The sequence below is a fragment of the Lontra canadensis genome, unplaced genomic scaffold (assembly GCF_010015895.1).
Source record: "Lontra canadensis isolate GAN:19392208 unplaced genomic scaffold, GSC_riverotter_1.0 scaffold57, whole genome shotgun sequence".
In the NCBI taxonomy this organism is placed as follows: Eukaryota; Metazoa; Chordata; class Mammalia; order Carnivora; family Mustelidae; genus Lontra; species Lontra canadensis.
In genome coordinates this window covers 12967107-12984238 of record NW_022631051.1, presented here as the reverse complement: position 1 = coordinate 12984238, position 17132 = coordinate 12967107, and the positions used below count along the sequence as shown (strand labels likewise).

General features: G+C 57.4%; 2 protein-coding genes across 3 annotated transcripts in view; one reads left to right on the top strand and one right to left on the bottom strand.

Moving 5' to 3' along the window:
- Positions 1-17132, bottom strand: part of RSPH14 (radial spoke head 14 homolog) — a 79434-nt gene that overhangs the window by 19198 nt on the left and 43104 nt on the right. The window lies entirely within an intron of this gene.
- The window catches only part of GNAZ (G protein subunit alpha z), a 29134-nt gene continuing 25392 nt past the window's right edge, over positions 13391-17132 (top strand). Inside the window, exon 1 of the mRNA XM_032876042.1 lies at positions 13391-14215. Coding sequence (XP_032731933.1) covers positions 13493-14215 — 723 coding nt within the window. The 5' untranslated portion in view covers positions 13391-13492. The remainder of the gene's footprint in view (positions 14216-17132) is intronic.

Below are 17132 nucleotides of genomic sequence, written 5' to 3'. Positions count from 1 at the left end.
GCACACTGTCCCCCATCATATCAGTGTTACCTACCTGCTCATGGCTGCACCCCTTGCTGGAGAACTGCCTTGGGCCCTGGGAGGCTCTGCCCTATCCCTTGAGGTGGGACAGCCTTGATTTCATTCAGGCTCCAGAGCGCCCAGGGATCAGGCTGCACCAAAAAGGCATCTGAAACCACACCTCCGCCTGGTTCCCTCCCTGGCCCCATTCTGCCTCTCTCTCTCCTGAGCGTGCTCCCTCCACCAGTCGTGGGCCCAAGAATCCCCATTTCAGGCTCTGTTTCTTGAGCACCCCATCAACAGGTCAGAGGCTGCTGCTGGCTTACAGACCCCTAGGGGTGGCTGGGCATAGGCAAGAGGGCAGGGGCCCCAGACCCACAGCCTGCAGGCTCGCATGAGTTCAGGAGGCTGGGGAAGCAGACGGTGGGGTAGGGCAAGGTGAAAAAGGGAACAGATGGGAGATAGTGCTCACCTTCCAGGTGGGAAAGCCAAGAAAGGAGCTGCAGGGTGGCAGGAGGGGCTCAGGGAAGGAGCTGTGCACTTGCCTGGCCCATAGAGTCAGTCCTCAGCAAAGAGGGTCTGGCCTTGGGGGGTAGCCAGGGTGGGGGATGGGATCTTGGGCCACTACAGTCAGAGGCCAGAACTTGCAGGGCAAGAGACTCAGTGAGGTTAAATCAGAGTCTCCACCCAGGTGCTTCTGGGCCTGACCAAAAGTCACCAGTTACCTTCACTACGGAAACGGGGAGCCAGGCTCTACCCCAGGCAGCAACCCCTTCCACTCAACTTTCAATAAAGGCTATGTGTCTTCCCTGCCCATCTGGGCCTCCTTCTCCCTTGTATGTGGAACCTTTCCGTTTTTATTTATTTATTTGCTCCTGGCCCAGAGAAATCACTGGCCTGATTTCCTCCTGAGTCAGTGTTCCTCAGGCCACGCTATCACATCTCATCTGGTCAGCCTTCACGCTGTGGGCATCTGGAGCCACGGGACAGTATGATGCCGCAGGGAAGGGCCTCCCTGCTCATCTTCAGTGGTACCCTGAGGCCAAGAGCCTGCCTCACTGGGGTAGAGCCATTTGTCGGGGCCTCTCTGCAGCTGGGGACACAGCGCACTCAACCTCGGTCCTTCTCCTGTCCGCCTGCCTCTGACTCTGAAATAAGCAGGGAGCTAGGAAGGGGCCAAGAAAGGGGGGGCTGCTTTTAAGGGGAGCCCACCTGTAGGGTGCCAGTGCCAGGCCAGTCGGGCCAGCTGGGGGGGACATGGATAAGCTAACCCACTAGCCAGGGCCCTGGTGGCTGTGGGGAGGCACCAGAGAACCCATCTGTGCAGAGCCATGTTTCCCCAGCTCCAAAGTATCTCGCGTGTGCACATGCTCCCGTTTTTCAAAGACACTGTTGTGATAAATGAAATGATGAATCATTTACAAACCGTATAGAAAGCATGGTACTCAGAAACCCTCTTACCCCCATCACCAATACTCACTGGATGAATAGGGGTGTTCTGTGCTCACTGGAGAATGTGCCCTGCACTTTGGCGCCCACCACTTAAGAGTCAGTGGTGTCTGGCCCAAACCTGTGCATGCCATCCATACTTGGCATTGTGACTACGTCCTTGAATACTGTACAAGCTGATGACATATGAATGTAAGGGGGACTTTTGTGGAAACTCAGTGGATGCTCTGGAAAGCCTCAGTAAAAGCTATGGCTGGGTTTGGTGAGGGCAAGACAGCAGTAAGACAGGGACAGAGAACCATGATAACCCAGGATTCGGGTCCCGGTTACTGTGCCACCACATGCCACATGGAGAAAGTCAACTGGATGTCACCCGTAGTGTGCTGTGGTTGGAGAAGGAACAGTGACAGCAACTCCAGCAAGTGAGCCTGTGCTCTGAGAAAAGATGGCCTGCCCCCAAAATTGGGAGAGGAGTTTATGATTTTCTGTTTTAAGTTAAAATGTTTAAAGTTCAGAATCATTTCTTATGACTCCCTGCTTTACGTCGTGTTTCAATATGCCAACCAGCCAGCAGTCCCAACTTCGGTGGCAACTTTTGGTCATTAACGGATCTTAAAAATATACCCATAATTATGGTATATATGATTATCTATAGGGTTGGTGTTGTTGGTGTTGGTGTTGTTGTTGACAAGAGAACAGGGAGGGGTAGATCCTTCTACTTAGAAAGGTTGTTTGTGACAGACAAGGGCTGGGGAAGGGGCTGCTTGACCTCACTGGAGAGCTCCCTCCTGGACAGGCCAACCTGGAAGCCCCTTCCTCAGGACCACCCCAGGGGAGAGGCCAGGAGTAACTTGCAGGCAATTGGGTTCCTCAGCCTGAGGGAGACCAGGAGATGCTGGTACACCAGGCAGGAGGGCCAGGGTGCAGAGATGCACTGTCTCCCCCTACACCCTGCCTGGGCTTCTGTCTTATTTTCAGCAAGAAGAGAAATGATCGGGATAGAGTTGGAGGGGCGGGGCGCAAGCTGGCTAGGGCAGGAAGGGGCAGGGCAAATTGCCAGGGGTGGTAGGAGGGGAAGGCAGAAGGGTTCTGGAGGATCTTGCCTACAGCTTGGGAAGGGTGGGCACAGGCAGAGGAGTCCAAGTCCCCTGCTGGGGTCCTAGAGGGCCAGTTTGGACAGCAGTAGACCCTCCATGCAGGCCCCCAGTTAAGGTCATGTGAGGTAACGCACTCAGAAGGGAGTTCTGGGAAGCTTTGGAGCTGTGAACCAGTAATTTTTGGTCTTCGTCCATCTACCCATCCATCTGTTCTGCACATCTTTACAGAGCTGGTAAGGGAGAGGGAGAGGGAGGGTAAGGTGGGCCTCAAGCAGGAGGCCAGACCCACCCGAGGGCTTGGTGGGTGTGCTCAGGATAGGTGTGTGCAGGCCTGCCAGCAGCCCAGAGGCCAAGGAAGGGCCAGTACTGGGTGAAGTCCAGTCCAGCGTTGAGCCAATGGCACACAACACTTCACTCAAGATCACACAAGGCCAGGTGGCAAGTCACCACTGAGCCTTTCAGGCTCTAAGGGGGCCGCCTGTCACTGCAGCAGTCAGGGAGCCCTCCCAGGGAGAGAGGCTCTTGCCTGGCCTCAGAGGGAGATGTTTTCAGTGGGGTGGGTTGGGGTGGAGCACTGTGGCATGGGGAACAGGAGACACAGCCAGGGAGGCGGGGACCAGGCTTCTGGCAGGGGTCCCAGGAAGAAAGAGGTGGGGTGTGGAGCCCGGCTTTCCCTAGAGGGTAGCTCCTAGGAGGGTGGTCTGTCCCTGCCCCCATCCAGTATTACTGGCATCAAGGCAAGCAGGGGCTTTTATCTCCTCAGGAAGATATGACTTTTTCATCCAGAAGTATGTGGTGTTGTGTCAAAAACCAACCAGGCATTTGAAATGGGCCGACCCAGATTCTGCCATACGTGCTGTCGGTTAGGCCCACGAGCTCTAATGTGTGAGGGAGACATGGTGCATTCAGCCTCGCTTGCTGGCCTTGCTTTGCCAGCCTTTCGGGAGAACCCACATGTCCAGCATCCCACACAGGGAGTGGCAGCAGACTGCCCACAGGTCTGGGTGGGTTGATGCACCCCTCTACCCCCACCAAAGGCACTTCCATGGGAGAAAGAGGTTCTCAATTAGGACGGTTTCTGCCTTCTGGCCCCTGGGGGCAGGGGTCCCTGCCACAGCAGCCATCACTGAGCCACTCCCTAGGAAACCATGGGAAGGACGAGGCTTGGGTGGGCCTGCTCTGAGCTGGGCCCAGGCCCAGCAGGGTCTTCTGCTGCCTAACCAAGCACCTGGGGCAGTGTCTCCTTAGGTATCCCCATCCTGCCTGCCTCCTGCTCTGGCCCCCCTCCCACCCTCACAAAACAGCAACTTCTTATGATCGTGTCTTATCCAGTGTCACCTCCCTGGACCTTCCTGCCACATGACTCCACACCCCTAGCCTCCACAGTGCTGTCCCTTTATCAGAAGTAGCCTTGCAGACTTACATGCTCACAGTCTCCCCAGCCAGAACACGTGCTCCTCGGGACAGACTCAGCTTATTCCACCCCTCCCCAACCCATGTCCCCAAGTCTAGAGCAGAGCCTCTGCACACCAGGCTTCATTCCCAGAGGGCACAGTGATGCTTGTTTGGGGCCCAGTGGTTAACGGATTGACTACCCGTCTGGATCTGAGGATAGAGGGTCTGGGTGCAGATGCCCAGTGCACCTCATGCTAGGTCATTTAGTGACAGGAGAAGCAGCACGGGGTGCCCTGATGAACAGGCAAATGGAACCAAGCAGAAGAGGGAGCAACAGGTGGGGATGGCACCCTTTTCTGAGATGACAGACAGCCTCTGAGTTAGGACAAGGGATGCAATGCTGACCCTCCAGCCCCACTGCCTCTGCCCCAGGGGTAGAGGACCTCTGGGCTCAGGTTCCCTGATGCTCACATCATATGAGGTGGCCTGAGGCCACAGCTGGGAGCAGCACCCGGCCTCCCCGTGAGGAGGGTAATCCTTTTTCATTTCGCTCTCGATCCCTTTCCTTCAAGGAGAAAATCCCTGTTTGGTGCCAGTGTGACTCTCGCACCCTCCAGTGCACTAATCCTGGTTGTTTAACAAACAGCGAGAACTCTGCAGGCCCTTCCACAGGCAGCGTCCCTGCAAGCCGCGGCGACACCAGCTCGTAGTTTAGGTTACTTCTGCCTGTGGTGACTCCAGCTTTCCACTTAAGTAGGAATATGAAGTCATTCTGAAAGTACAGCCATTTCAGTAAAAAGTGCAAGTTAACGTAAAGAGCAACGGTAAGTCAGAGCGGGTGAGCAGGCTGTGCTGGGGGGACAGAGGTCCCCATGGTGGGAAAGCTGAGCCCTGCAGGCTCAGGTCCCCTGCTCCTCGGACCCTCCTTCCTACCTCTGCATGGCATATGGAAGGGGCCACTGATACTGTGGAGGGCTAGCAGGTGGGTACAGTGGTGCTGGAGAGGCAGATGCCCTAGCTCGGGCCTTGCCCCATTCAGACTGGGAAGAGGCAAGGAGTTGGAAGGGAAGGGAAGTCCAACCCAGCAGAAGAACTGGGCATGGAAAGGTCATTGGCTTATCCGAGACCACAGAGGAGCCGCCAAGAAGACCCCCGCAGGTCCAGGTTGGGCTCTGAGAAGGAACCCAGCACACGACACTCAGGCAGGAAAGAGGGAGGACAAATGTCAACTGAAAAGTAGAACACCAGATTCCAGGACGCCAGGCATGAAAGGGCAGTGGGAACCATTTCCTTACTAAGAGGGGAGGAAAACTGATAATCAGTGACCGTGCAGGCAGAGGCTTTTCCGGACCTAATGTTTCTAAAATAGAGCCACAGTGGGAGCTGACGCAGGGACAGCAGTTCCGGAGGGCAAAGAGGGGGACCCACTCTCTAGAAGAAGAAAATAGGAATGACCTGGGTGAGTTTGGCCCCAGGAGGCCATGGGAACCCCTTCTGACCTGCCAGCCGAGGCTAGCCAAGCTCAGCAGCAGAGGTGTGTGGGCCCCAATGTGCCTGTCCTCCTGCCAGTGCCTGCAGATGCCGAGCCATGGGCCTACCGGGACTGCTCTGCCCAGGGGCCCTGACGTGCGGCAAAGCCTGAGGTCACAGATACCGGGGATGGGCCTCCACCCTCCTCCCACTCCAGGTCACCACAGAGCAGCTGCTGGGTGCCAAGGTGGAGCTGGCAGGTGGGAGAGCTGCTGCTGCCAAAGCGGAAGGTGTCTGAGCAAGCTGGGGCGGTGGGTGGGGCCAGGGGACAGTAGTGCTGAGTCATAGCCCTGCCCAGGCAGGCTGATGCTTGGCCTCCCCAGGGGGCGATGGGCAGGCAACTCTGGGTCAGTGGAAAGGCCAGGACCTCAAACTGACGATCTTCACACTGAGGGGGGCTGAGCACTCTAGGGAGCATCAGGCTGGGGGCGTGTGTGAGGGAAGACTTGGGGCCCGTGCGTGCCCTGGGTATGTGGTCTAACCCTGCCTGCTGGCCCTGAAACCTGGGCTGCCCTCTGCCTCTGGGGTTCTACCCACGTCCCCTACCCCCGCCCCACAGCTGGCCATCTGAGTGGCCTCTGCTTGGACGCCAGACACAACCGTGCCTCTCTCTCCGTTCAGTCTAGCTGCAGGCCTGCCTCCTCAGTGGGGCCAAACTCCCCTCCCTGGCTCACCCCTTTCTGATGGTCCGGGACTCAGCATGGAGTGGGCTTTGCTTGGGTAGGGAGGAGTCCACAGAGTGAGGGGCTTGGCTTCTTGTTTCCACCTCCGTCCAAGGAAGTGGGTGCCTGGTGATGAGCGGGCCCCGCCTGCCAGGCCAGGCCTTCTCCAGTCCTGTAAGCTGATAAGCCGTCTGCTCTCCCTGGCGACCCTCTGGCTTAGCCTGGCTTGGGCAGCAACACCTTGGTGACCTTGACTCTGGGCTCTTTTCCTCTGGGGGGAGGGCCCGGGAGGGGCTGGTGTCACATAGCCTGGCTCTGCCCTGCTCTGACCTGGTCCTTTACTCAGCTGTGACTGAGGACAGTAGCGGCCATGACTCTGTGCCAGGCCATGTGGGGCGCACCTGGGGAGAGCCGGCACCTGATGCAGTGGGTATCTGGGGTATAGAGCGCCAGAGTGTGGAAAGGCCCCAGAGAGGAGGCAATACCTTACTCCCAGCCCCTGGCTCAGGGCTGTTACCCAGCATCTGTGATGGGAGTGGAGACTGGAGAGGGTCATGTCTGGGGGAAGGGGGCAGTGAGACATGAGGACGGGCTGAACCTGTCAGGTGGAGAGCAGGAACCAGGATCAGGGGCCTGGGGGCAGGGCAGGGAAGGTCTTAAAGGGAATACGTGGTGTGTGTGCCCAAGTATCTGGCCTTGAGGCTGTGGGCAGCAGAGCAGCTTTCTGTCGAGAGGTCCCTGAATAGACTCTGGGTTTGGGGTTCACACCCTGCCAGCCTTTAGGTAATAGGCAAGTGAGTAGGTGAGTTAGGGAGACCTGGGAAGGGCCCTAATGGAGCAGAGCCCACCATGGCACACCTGTCGCTTCTTCCCAGCGTCCCCTCTCCCAGAATGGCCCCACTCCCAGCCTGCTGGCCAGACTCCAGGGTGCCCTGAACCCTACCACCACTCTGTCACCAGACACCGTCTACCATACAGCCTGTGTGTCCCCCGCCCCTAGCCCTTGCCCACGCCGCTGCCCTGTCACCTGGATAGCTGCACATAGGAGTCCATCCCGTTTGATTCACATATAGGGCACTCCTCGCTCAAACCCTGGCTGACATTCAGCTCTCTCAGAGAAAAAGCTGGAGCTCTCACAGTGACCTTCTACTGGCAGCCCCTCACATTTGACACCATCTATCCACCTTCCTTCATGTCCCTTAGACTGGCCTAGCACATTTTCACCTTTGGAACCAGCAGTTCCACTCCCCTCACCATCTGCTCTATTACCTGTCAGGGAGCAGGCCCTGCCCACTTCATGGACCAGCAACCTTTACCACAGCACCCCTGACCCTACTCATGTGCAGCTTGGCTCCCTTCTCCATCACAGATCATTTGCTGCCTTTGATCTAATTCTCACCTCTCTCCACCTGTGTAAACGCAGGCATGGGTCTTTGCTTCATTCAGCAGTGCCCCCCGCCCTAGCCCAGGTGCCAGACTCAAAGGCCCAACTCTGCTAAGTTGGTAAGGAACACCGACTCCTCCCCTCGGCCCCTCTCATGCACCTCACTGGCTCCACGCTGTGGCCCTCTGTATGTGGTATGTCCTCTGTTCCCTGCATGCCACAGGTAGCCACACACAGGCACATGCACACACTTACACATTCCCACACGTGTCCGTGGACCTGCACACAAGCGCATGCCTGGACCAGTGCACACGCACATACATGGTCCTGTGAACAGACACATACACAACTGCCTATGTGCGAACCCAGACACACACACACACACACTCAACCACATGGTCATAACCATGCACCCACACAGTGGGTGCCCCTGACCAACCTTGCCTCCTCCTCTCACCTGTGACTTTCTCCTTTCTGTCCAGCCACTCTGACCTTCCTTCAGCTCCCCATTCACATCACGGTCTCTCTTCCCCCTTGCCCACAGAGCCTTTGCACACGACCTTCCTTTGCCTGGTACAGTCTTTCACTCACCCATTCCTCAGTAATTTCCAGCCAGACCCAGAAGCCAGACCCAGAAGCCTCAGTAATTTCCAGCCAGACCCTGTGGTGAGGGGACTGAGGGTATCAGGCACTGGGGACCCATGAGCAGTTATCGAACCAGGAAACAATGTGGTCATCCAGCCCTTGGTCCTTTTTCCCTGGGCTGACTGGGAAGTTTGAGGAGGCCCAGTAAAGCTCTGGATCAGACTGAGAGAGGACTGGCAGGAAGCTCACATAAAGGCAAAGAAGCCAAGCCTCAGAATGGGAATAAACTGAGGTCCCTTTTGGACCTTGGCACATACACTTGTTCACAGGCCTCCCCTCCCTGTATCTGTGCACAGCCCAGTTCCTGCCACCAGTTCCAAGGCACAGAGACTGATATGCCCTGGGACATAGCTGAGCCCTGCAGAGCTGTAGGAAGAATTCTGAGTGGGCCTTCTGCTTGTTTGGTTCTGGTGACCTGAATGAAGAGGGTGCCTCTAAAAGAGGGACCCACCTCAGATGTGACTGTTGGTGGCTGCCCCATGCAGATGGCAGAAGTTCCTGGACTTGGGCTGACGCACACAATCGCCTCCCGGCTGTGTTTCCTTCCCCTTTACTCCCACATTGCCTTGTGGCTGCACTGGTCAAGGACCACATGGCCAGCCCCAGGCTGCCCACCCACTGCCCCCAAACTGCTCTCCTGATTCTCAGAAGCCCCGCTCTCGGCCTTGGGGTTGTGGAGCGCATACCTCCCCAAAACGCAAGTCACACCTCCTTGGACAGGGCGGCTTTGGACTGAAGACCAGGTGGGCGAATCTTGGTACCAGCTGGGGCCATTAGTCAGGCATTCCAGTCCACAGAATGGATGATGTGGTCCCCAAGCAGCCCTCCACTGGTGGGGGGAAGCCAAGACCAGGCAGGGGGCCTGCCTCTTTCTCTTGTACCACATGGCCTCCTCGCTCTTTTTATTTTTGGGGTAGCTTACCCACAAGACATTTTTTTTTTTTGGTGTTAAAATAGACATAATATAATACTTACCATTTTAGCCATTTTTAAGTTTGCAGTTCCATGGTTTTAAATACATTAATAATGCTGTGCAACCATCTGTCTCTATGAATTTGACAACTCTAAGGACCTCCTAGACATGGAATGACACAATATTTGTCCTTTCGTGACTGGCTTCTTTCACCGAGTGTGAAATCCTCAAGGGTCATCCCTCTTGTAGCAGGTGTCCTTCCTTTTTAAGGCTGAATAATATTCCTTTGTGGGTGTGCTTTACGTGTCCACTCATCTGTCAGCTGGCGCTGGGGTTGCTGCCACCTCTTAGCTGTCGCAGTTAGTGCTGCTGTGAACACAGGTGTACAGAAATCTCTCCAAGACCCTGATTTCCATTCTCTTGGGTGTATACCCGAAGTGGAATTGCTGGTAATTCTATTTTTAGGTTTTTTGAGGAAGAACCACCCTCCTGTTTTCCGTAGCAGCTGTACCACTTTGTATTTCTACCAACAGTACATAAGGGAGCCAATTTCTGTTCATCCTTTTCTTGTTGTTGTTGTTTCAAAAATATAGTACTCATCCTTCTGGGTGCGTGGTGGTGTCTTACTGTGGTTTTGATCTTCACTGCCCTGACATTCAGTGCTACCGAGCATCTTTTCATGCGCTTACTGGCCATGTGTTTATCTTCTTCGTAGAAATGTGCGTTCAAGTCCTTCACCCAATTTCCAGTCAGGGCACTTGTTCTGCTACTGAGGTTTACTTCTCTGTATATTATAGATATTAACCCTTTATTTTTTATTTGCAGGTATTTGCTTCCAGGCTGTATTTGCCTTTTTACCTGTTGATAGTGCCTTTTTTGAACAAAATTTTGTAATTTTTATGCAGTCCAGTTTGTCTCTTTTTCCTTTTGATGTCTATGACCTTTGGTGTCATATCCAAGAGACCATCGTCAAATGCAATGCAATGCAGCTCTTGACCTATGCTTTCTCCTCAGATTGCTATAGTTTTGGTCTTACATTTAAGTATTTGATCCATTTTAAGTTAATTTTTGTATTTGGTGTTCAGTAAGGGCATCACCATTGTTCTAAGGAAACCCCAGCCTGGCAGGAGAAACCAGAGAAAGGAAGGGCACAGAGGAGAGAGGCACAGGCCACAGGTGGGGACAGGGTGCCCTGCTGGTGGGGTGGCAGGCACTCGTGAGCTGACCTGTGAAGATCAGGTGGGGTTCCAGTACAGGAGCAAGGCAAGGGGCCACTGAGGAGCAGCAGCCCCAGCTGGCCGAGACAGCCCTACAGAGAACAGCCCTGTGCTCAGCTTGGCAGGCTCCTCAGGCCCAAGCTGCAAGGGGAGGGATTTGGGTTTGAGAAGAATCTGGCCACAGGGCCATCATGCATGGCACTGGGAGGATGTGGCCGATGTTTTGGTCCAGTTGGGTGTAACTCCACATGGAGGCAGGGGACTTTCCAGCACAACCCCAGGCCGTGTCACCTCTTTGGGCTAGACCATTTCCTAAGAGTTAGGTCACTGCAGGGTGCCTCGAGGCATGTAGACTTGGTGCCTGGTTGCTGCTTGTCTAGGTGGCAGTGAATAGTGGTAGGAACCTACCATTTCAGGTGTGACCTTTGTCCCTATCACTGACCAGCCCAGGGAGAACTGGCCACTTGGGGCCTGAGTATACCTCAGATTCTCAAACACAAATTAAGGAAAACAATAATGACAACATGGGGCACCACCAGCACGGCTGGCCTTGCCTTCAGGAGGGAGGGCACTGGCAGGGGTGTCCCCAGGCGCCCTGGGCAGCTGCGGGACTTTGGACTCCTTTCTACACCTGAGGGCCTGCCGGCTCATCAGCAGGACCCAGGGAGCAGCCACCGGGTCCCTGTTCCACACTCTCATAGTCCAGGATGGAGAGAGGCAAGCATGGGTGGCATGAGAGACAGGGCCTTGTTAATGCCCTGATACTTGTTTACAAACCTCTCTTAGAATAGAAGTTCATTCAAGAAGATACGAAATAGGGTAAAATGCAAAGAAGAGGAAGAAAAAATAAAAAGACCCTTGTGATCTCACAACCTAGAACTCACTGCTGCTTGAATTCCTTCCCTGACCTCTGCTCACATGGCAGGTACATGGCGGGCATGTCCCCCACCCACGGTCTAGTGGGACTGTGGATAAAGGGCAGAGTTCCTCAGCTTCTTCATGCCTAAGCCTCTCTCCCACCTGTGCTCACTGCATGCCTGTGGTGTGCAGGATACTGCACGGCTCCCAGGCCCCAGGGGACGAGGGCTGAGCAATCAGGCCATGCTTGGTTCTAAGGGACAGTCACAGGTGATGAGGACACTGGGGTACTGGCTGCCCCTGGCTGGGTTCCAGGCCCTGCACTGAATGCTCTACCCCTAAGAGATGCTCGAGACTGGTGAGGGCAGGTTCTGTAATGTGGAGTCAAGTGCACAGGCCACGCAGCTGGGATGAGACTCATCATCCTGGAAGCACTGGGTGCACATGAAGGTTCGACTGAGGGGGAAAGGTAGCATGAGAGGTGCTTGCCGGCCCCCTGGCCATGGAGGCAGGTGGGTCCAGGGAAAGAACAGGCCTCAGGGCCTGCTTCAGAGCAGAACTGCTGGGCCTGACAGGCACAGAGGCCATCTGGGAGCATGGACGGTTGAGGAAACGAGATGAGGCCCCTGGCTCTCAGGGTCTGTTGGCCTTGGGTCCTTCCCATCCAAGGCCTGCCATGAGGCAGGTGGGGGCTTTAGAGGGGAGGGGTGAAGGCTGGCTACAGCAGAATGAGGAGGCTGCCAGAGACAGCCAGGCCAGGGCAGAGGTTGCAGGAAAGAGGCAAGAGTTGTGTGGGGCAGGCTGCCAGGTGGGGGCAGAGCCTGAGCTCTGGGTCTGCCCTGGTGGGGAGGGCCCTGGCCCAGCGGCTCATAGGTCATTGGGAGAGGCCTGGGAAGAGCTTGCAGCTGAGAGCTGGGTGCTGAGGTGCTGACACCCTGCCCAGGGTGTGAGCACAGCTGTTCCTTATTGACCATCAGTGTGGGAGCACAGACATGAAAGACACAGCCTGGGACCTCAGAGCCTGTGGACTGCCCCCTTGCCTTGTCTTGGACTCAGCGATTCCCAGTGCCCTCAGATATACTGTCCTGGCTTGCCTCCCACACCTGGCTGCTGCCCTGCACTCTGTAGCCCCTGCTACCCCAACTCAGCCCACCCTGCCCATGCCTCCCCTCCCCTCCCGCACTGCTACCTCACCCACCAAGAGCAAGGCTTCTGTCCACCCTGTGGGCTCCCAGTCCAGGGCCTCTGCCTTGCTCTGCTCCTTGCCTATCTGCTTACACCAGCCCTGGCCAGCCTTCTCCTTGTGAATGTCCTGCCCTGAAAGACAGCAGGAATGACCCAGCTCCCATGAGAGGTGCTGAGGGCGATTACCCAGTTACCCTGGCATGGGACCCCACCATAAACCAAGGAGGAGTTGAGCCCCATTGATGCTGTGGCCCATGTGGGTACAGCCCCTGCAGCTACAGGAGAGAGTGAGGGAGGTGGGGGGAGGACATCACAGTAGGATCGTCGTATTGAATCCTAACCACCACCAGACCCAGAGACTGAGGCTATGAGAGGGTGAGGTTGGCCGGGTCCAGTGGGCAGGAAGGAGCGGCAGGGCCCCAGGCTCACTCCCTCACTCCGAAAACCCTAAGGTTAAAGTCCTTGTATGGCTCTGGGCACGCTTTCCTCAAGCACCAGGCTCCAGGCACACTGGTACGGGGCATGGCTCCCAGGCACATTTGTTTCGCTGTGGGTTTGGGCACAACTCAGCAGAGGTCCAAAGAAGGGAGGGGGTTTGATTCACTGTTCTCTGGGCTGCTTCCCGACAAGGTCCGAGGTCTCCCTTTACCACCAGGCCTGTGGTGGGAGGAGGCTCACCCTCTTCTCTGTGTTGGCAGGTAAAGGGCGGATGCCCAAGGCAGGGGGGCCGCAGGGAGCGCCCGCGGCACTGGTGGCTGGCCTTGCAGCCACGCTTAGCAGCCCCGCCGCAGCAACCGGCAGCCCGACGGCAGCAGCCTAGGCAGACGCTAGAGTACAGCTTCCCACCGCCGGGAGGACAGGGAATGACTGCAGCCCATCGGGTCCCACGGTGGCCTGGGCAGGTGGAGTGGCCCTAGAGGGAGGGCCCGGCCACCTCCTCCCCCCAGGCGATCACCATGCCAGCTGGAGAAGAGGTGCTGGGGCAGGGGCTGCAGTGTGGCATGGCCTCGCCCCCCCACGCACGCTGAGCACCTCGAGGGCAGCAGGGTTCCATCCGCCGGGCACACCCGGCTCACATCTCAGCGTCCCCTGCTTGGTGGCGACAGGGAGAGGCACCCCGTCCCGTGCTCTGTATCTGGGCCCGCCGCTGCCGGACCATGGGATGTCGGCAAAGCTCAGAGGAGAAAGAGGCAGCGCGGCGGTCCCGGAGAATTGACCGCCATCTGCGCTCAGAGAGCCAGCGGCAGCGCCGTGAGATCAAGCTGCTCCTGCTGGGCACCAGCAACTCCGGCAAGAGCACCATTGTGAAGCAGATGAAGATCATCCACAGCGGGGGCTTCAATCTGGAGGCCTGCAAGGAGTACAAGCCCCTCATCATCTACAACGCCATCGACTCGCTGACGCGCATCATCCGTGCCCTGGCCGCCCTCAAGATCGACTTCCACAACCCGGACCGTGCCTACGACGCCGTCCAGCTCTTTGCGCTCACAGGCCCCGCCGAGAGCAAGGGCGAGATCACCCCTGAGCTGCTGGGCGTCATGCGGCGGCTGTGGGCCGACCCCGGGGCGCAGGCCTGCTTTGGCCGTTCCAGCGAGTACCACCTGGAAGACAACGCCGCCTACTACCTGAATGACCTGGAGCGCATCGCAGCACCCGACTACATCCCCACCGTTGAGGACATTCTGCGCTCCCGGGACATGACCACGGGCATCGTGGAGAACAAGTTCACCTTCAAGGAGCTCACCTTCAAGATGGTAGATGTGGGCGGGCAGAGGTCGGAGCGCAAAAAATGGATCCACTGTTTCGAGGGCGTCACAGCCATCATCTTCTGTGTGGAGCTTAGTGGCTATGACCTGAAGCTCTACGAGGACAACCAGACGGTGAGTGTGCGGGCTTTTCCTCTACTTGTTGCTGCCACTGCTGGCTCCTTGGAAGTGGGTGGGCTTGGGGGTATGGGCCAGCACGGCCGGAGAGGCTGCAGTCAGAGGGGGGAGCCATGGTGGTGAGGAACTGTCCAGGGAGCATGGTGTGGGGCATGGTGGCCATCATGGGCACTCAAGGACCTTGGGGTAGCGCCTGCTGTCAGCTCTCTCAGTGGCCACCCTAGCAGGGACAGTTCCCACTCTGACCTCGGGGCCCCGGCAGGCCCTCAGCGCTCTGAATGCCCTCTGAGTAATCACCATACCCTCAGGCTCCACCAGGTAGGGGTGCCCTCACCCAGCTGCTGACGAGGGGCTCAGAGACCCCAAGGTACCCAGGTGGCCTGACGTCAGTGCCACAAGAAGCCCATACCCCATGCCTGAAATACTCAGGGCATGGAGGGCTGCCCTCTGCTGAGTGGGGCCTGCTCCTCAGCTACAAGGGCAAGTTGCTTGGAGCCCAGAGGAGGGGCCCTTGGACACCTGGGTATCAGGGAGGCTCACTGAGGAGGAGAAAGGGGAAGCTGGGCCCTGTGAGGAGCTTTGTTCCCATGAGGTTGGGGGGCAGTCAGGTGCATTAGGGGAGTAAGCCCGGAGGCTGGGAGGGAGGTTGACAGCTCTGCCAAACAGGAGTGGGAACAGGGCCCAGGCCAGGCATTCAGGTGTCGGTCCGTGTAGCAGTTCACTAAATGCACAGAACTTCTACCAATCCCAGGCACTGTGCTGGGTCCTGGGAACTGCAACCACAACCCCACAACCCCAACTGGATCCTGGGATTCTGGTGGTGACAGGGTTCAGAACTGTTTCTGAGGTTTAATCCCCAGGGGTTGGGTGGGTGTAGGGAGTCTGTCAGGCCCTCAGCCCTGTCTAAGGACTACTGTGTGGAGGAGGAGGTCAAAGGCAGGTGGTAGGTGGACGCCCCAGAGAGTGGGGGCAGTGCAAGGAGGGGCCAAGGGGCAACGAGGGATGGTGCTGAGCCAGTGGGGGCTCAAGGGGGAGCTGCTGGGCAGGGAAGGAAGCTAGACCGCTGGCAAGGAGGGGGTGGCCACACGATGCAAGCTCAGCCCTCAACCAGAAGGCCCAGGTCACAAGGCACCATAGTGTCCTTGGATGCCCAGGAGTGGTGGTAGGGGCCGAGCAGCTGGATAGCATGGGGGAGGCCTGAGCTGCCCCACCCAGGCTGCCCTGTGAAGGAAGCTTTGTGCCAGGCAGGAACACTGAGCAGAGACCTGGAATCTGCCCTTAAGAGGCCTTTGATCCTGGGGGTGAGGGGCGTGGGAGCAAACAGGGGTCTGCAAGCAGCTGTAAGTGGTGTAGGACTGTGGGTGCCAGCAGCTTTGGGAGGCGGTGGGCTAGCAGGGGTTGGGGTGATGGTCATGGTGGGGGACCCACCATGCTGGGAAATGGGGGGCAGGGTCAGCCTCCAGGGTTCAAGGGACCAGGTGATGGCAAGGTAGGGGCTTGGTCCTTCACTCAGTCTTTTCTAAGGCAGGTGGCAGCTTTATTCTTTGGGTTCAGCCAGGAGTCTTGAGCCTGCAGCCCCAAGAAAGCCTGTGGGTGGCTGCAGGCTGTGGCCACTGTGCTGGGTGTCTGAGCGCTTTTCTGGACGGAGAGAGGGTCTTTGGCTTTCGTCAGGTTTCCAAGGAAGTCCAGCCTCTTGGAGGAGGGGAAATAAACAGCTTCAAGTAGTCGTGGAGATAGGAAGCAGGGCTCCCCTCATCTGCCCTGTGTGCATCCAGGGTTCTCTCCAGAGCTGTGCCAGGCAGTGACAGGGTAAGGGGTCTGGACTGAGGACACTGCATCCATGGGGCAGGGCAAGCCTGCAGCTCCCTGTGGGCAGGGCGGCCTTGCCCCTAGCACTATGCAGTTTCTAGGGGTTCTAGCTCCTCTTATTCTTCTGCCTATGCTCACTTCAGTGCCATGTGTGGTTCTGGGCATAGGAAGCATCCCAGACGGCGGGCGAAGTCGGGCTCTTCGATGAGGCTTTGCTCTGGGCAGACGGCTTGGGGCTGACCTGGCCAGGATGCAAGACCAGGGTCAGGTGCCCAGGTGAGGCCCCAGAACAGGTCTGGCTGGCAGGTCTGCCAGCCACACGGTACTCCCGTGGTCAGCACTCTGGGCTTCTGCCTGTTTCTGCTGTGTCCTGAGGCTGGTGACAGCCTGTCCTCTGGTGTCTTCCCGGGGCCTAGATCTCAGGGCTGCTTCATCTGTCATCTTCAGCACAAGCATGGCAGGTTCCTTCAGCACTGGGCCAGGCTCCCACACTGTCTGCTGGAAGGCTCTGTTGGCCAAGCCTGTGCCCAAAGGCATGGCAGGACGTGGGAGGCGGGATGCCTGGGCCCTAAGCTGGTCCCGAGTCTCATGAAGGGATTTGGCTATCATCTCTGCTCCCTGAGCCTATCAACTAGGAAGTGGCCCAAGTGTCCTCCAAGATGGGTCCAAAGCCAGGCCTTCTCCTGCCTGAGGCCTGACGGGCTCCACGTGGCCAATCCCCTACCTCTTCACCGTCTCTCTCCTTTCTGCTTTGGCCTCCGTGGGCTTGCTTCACTGACATGCTCTACTGTGTCCAGCCTTAAGAGTGTGACCACCCTGCCTCTGCCTGTCTCAGTCCTTCAGGTCTCATCTCAGGAGTCACCTCTTTGAAAGGCCTTCCCTGACCCAGCGCCAGCACACCCCTCCATTGCAGCCTGTCATTACGTATGGGTCCCCACTCATGTGCTGGTGAATGGCCGCACAGATGGGCTGGGTGGACAGATGGCTGTACAGGCAGCCCCACGCAGGCCCTCACATCTCTAGCCTACTCCCGGCCCTGTGCCTTGGGGGCACATGGCTAGCAGCCCTGGGCAGGGATGGCAACCCCTGGCCTGGCTGGGGGCGT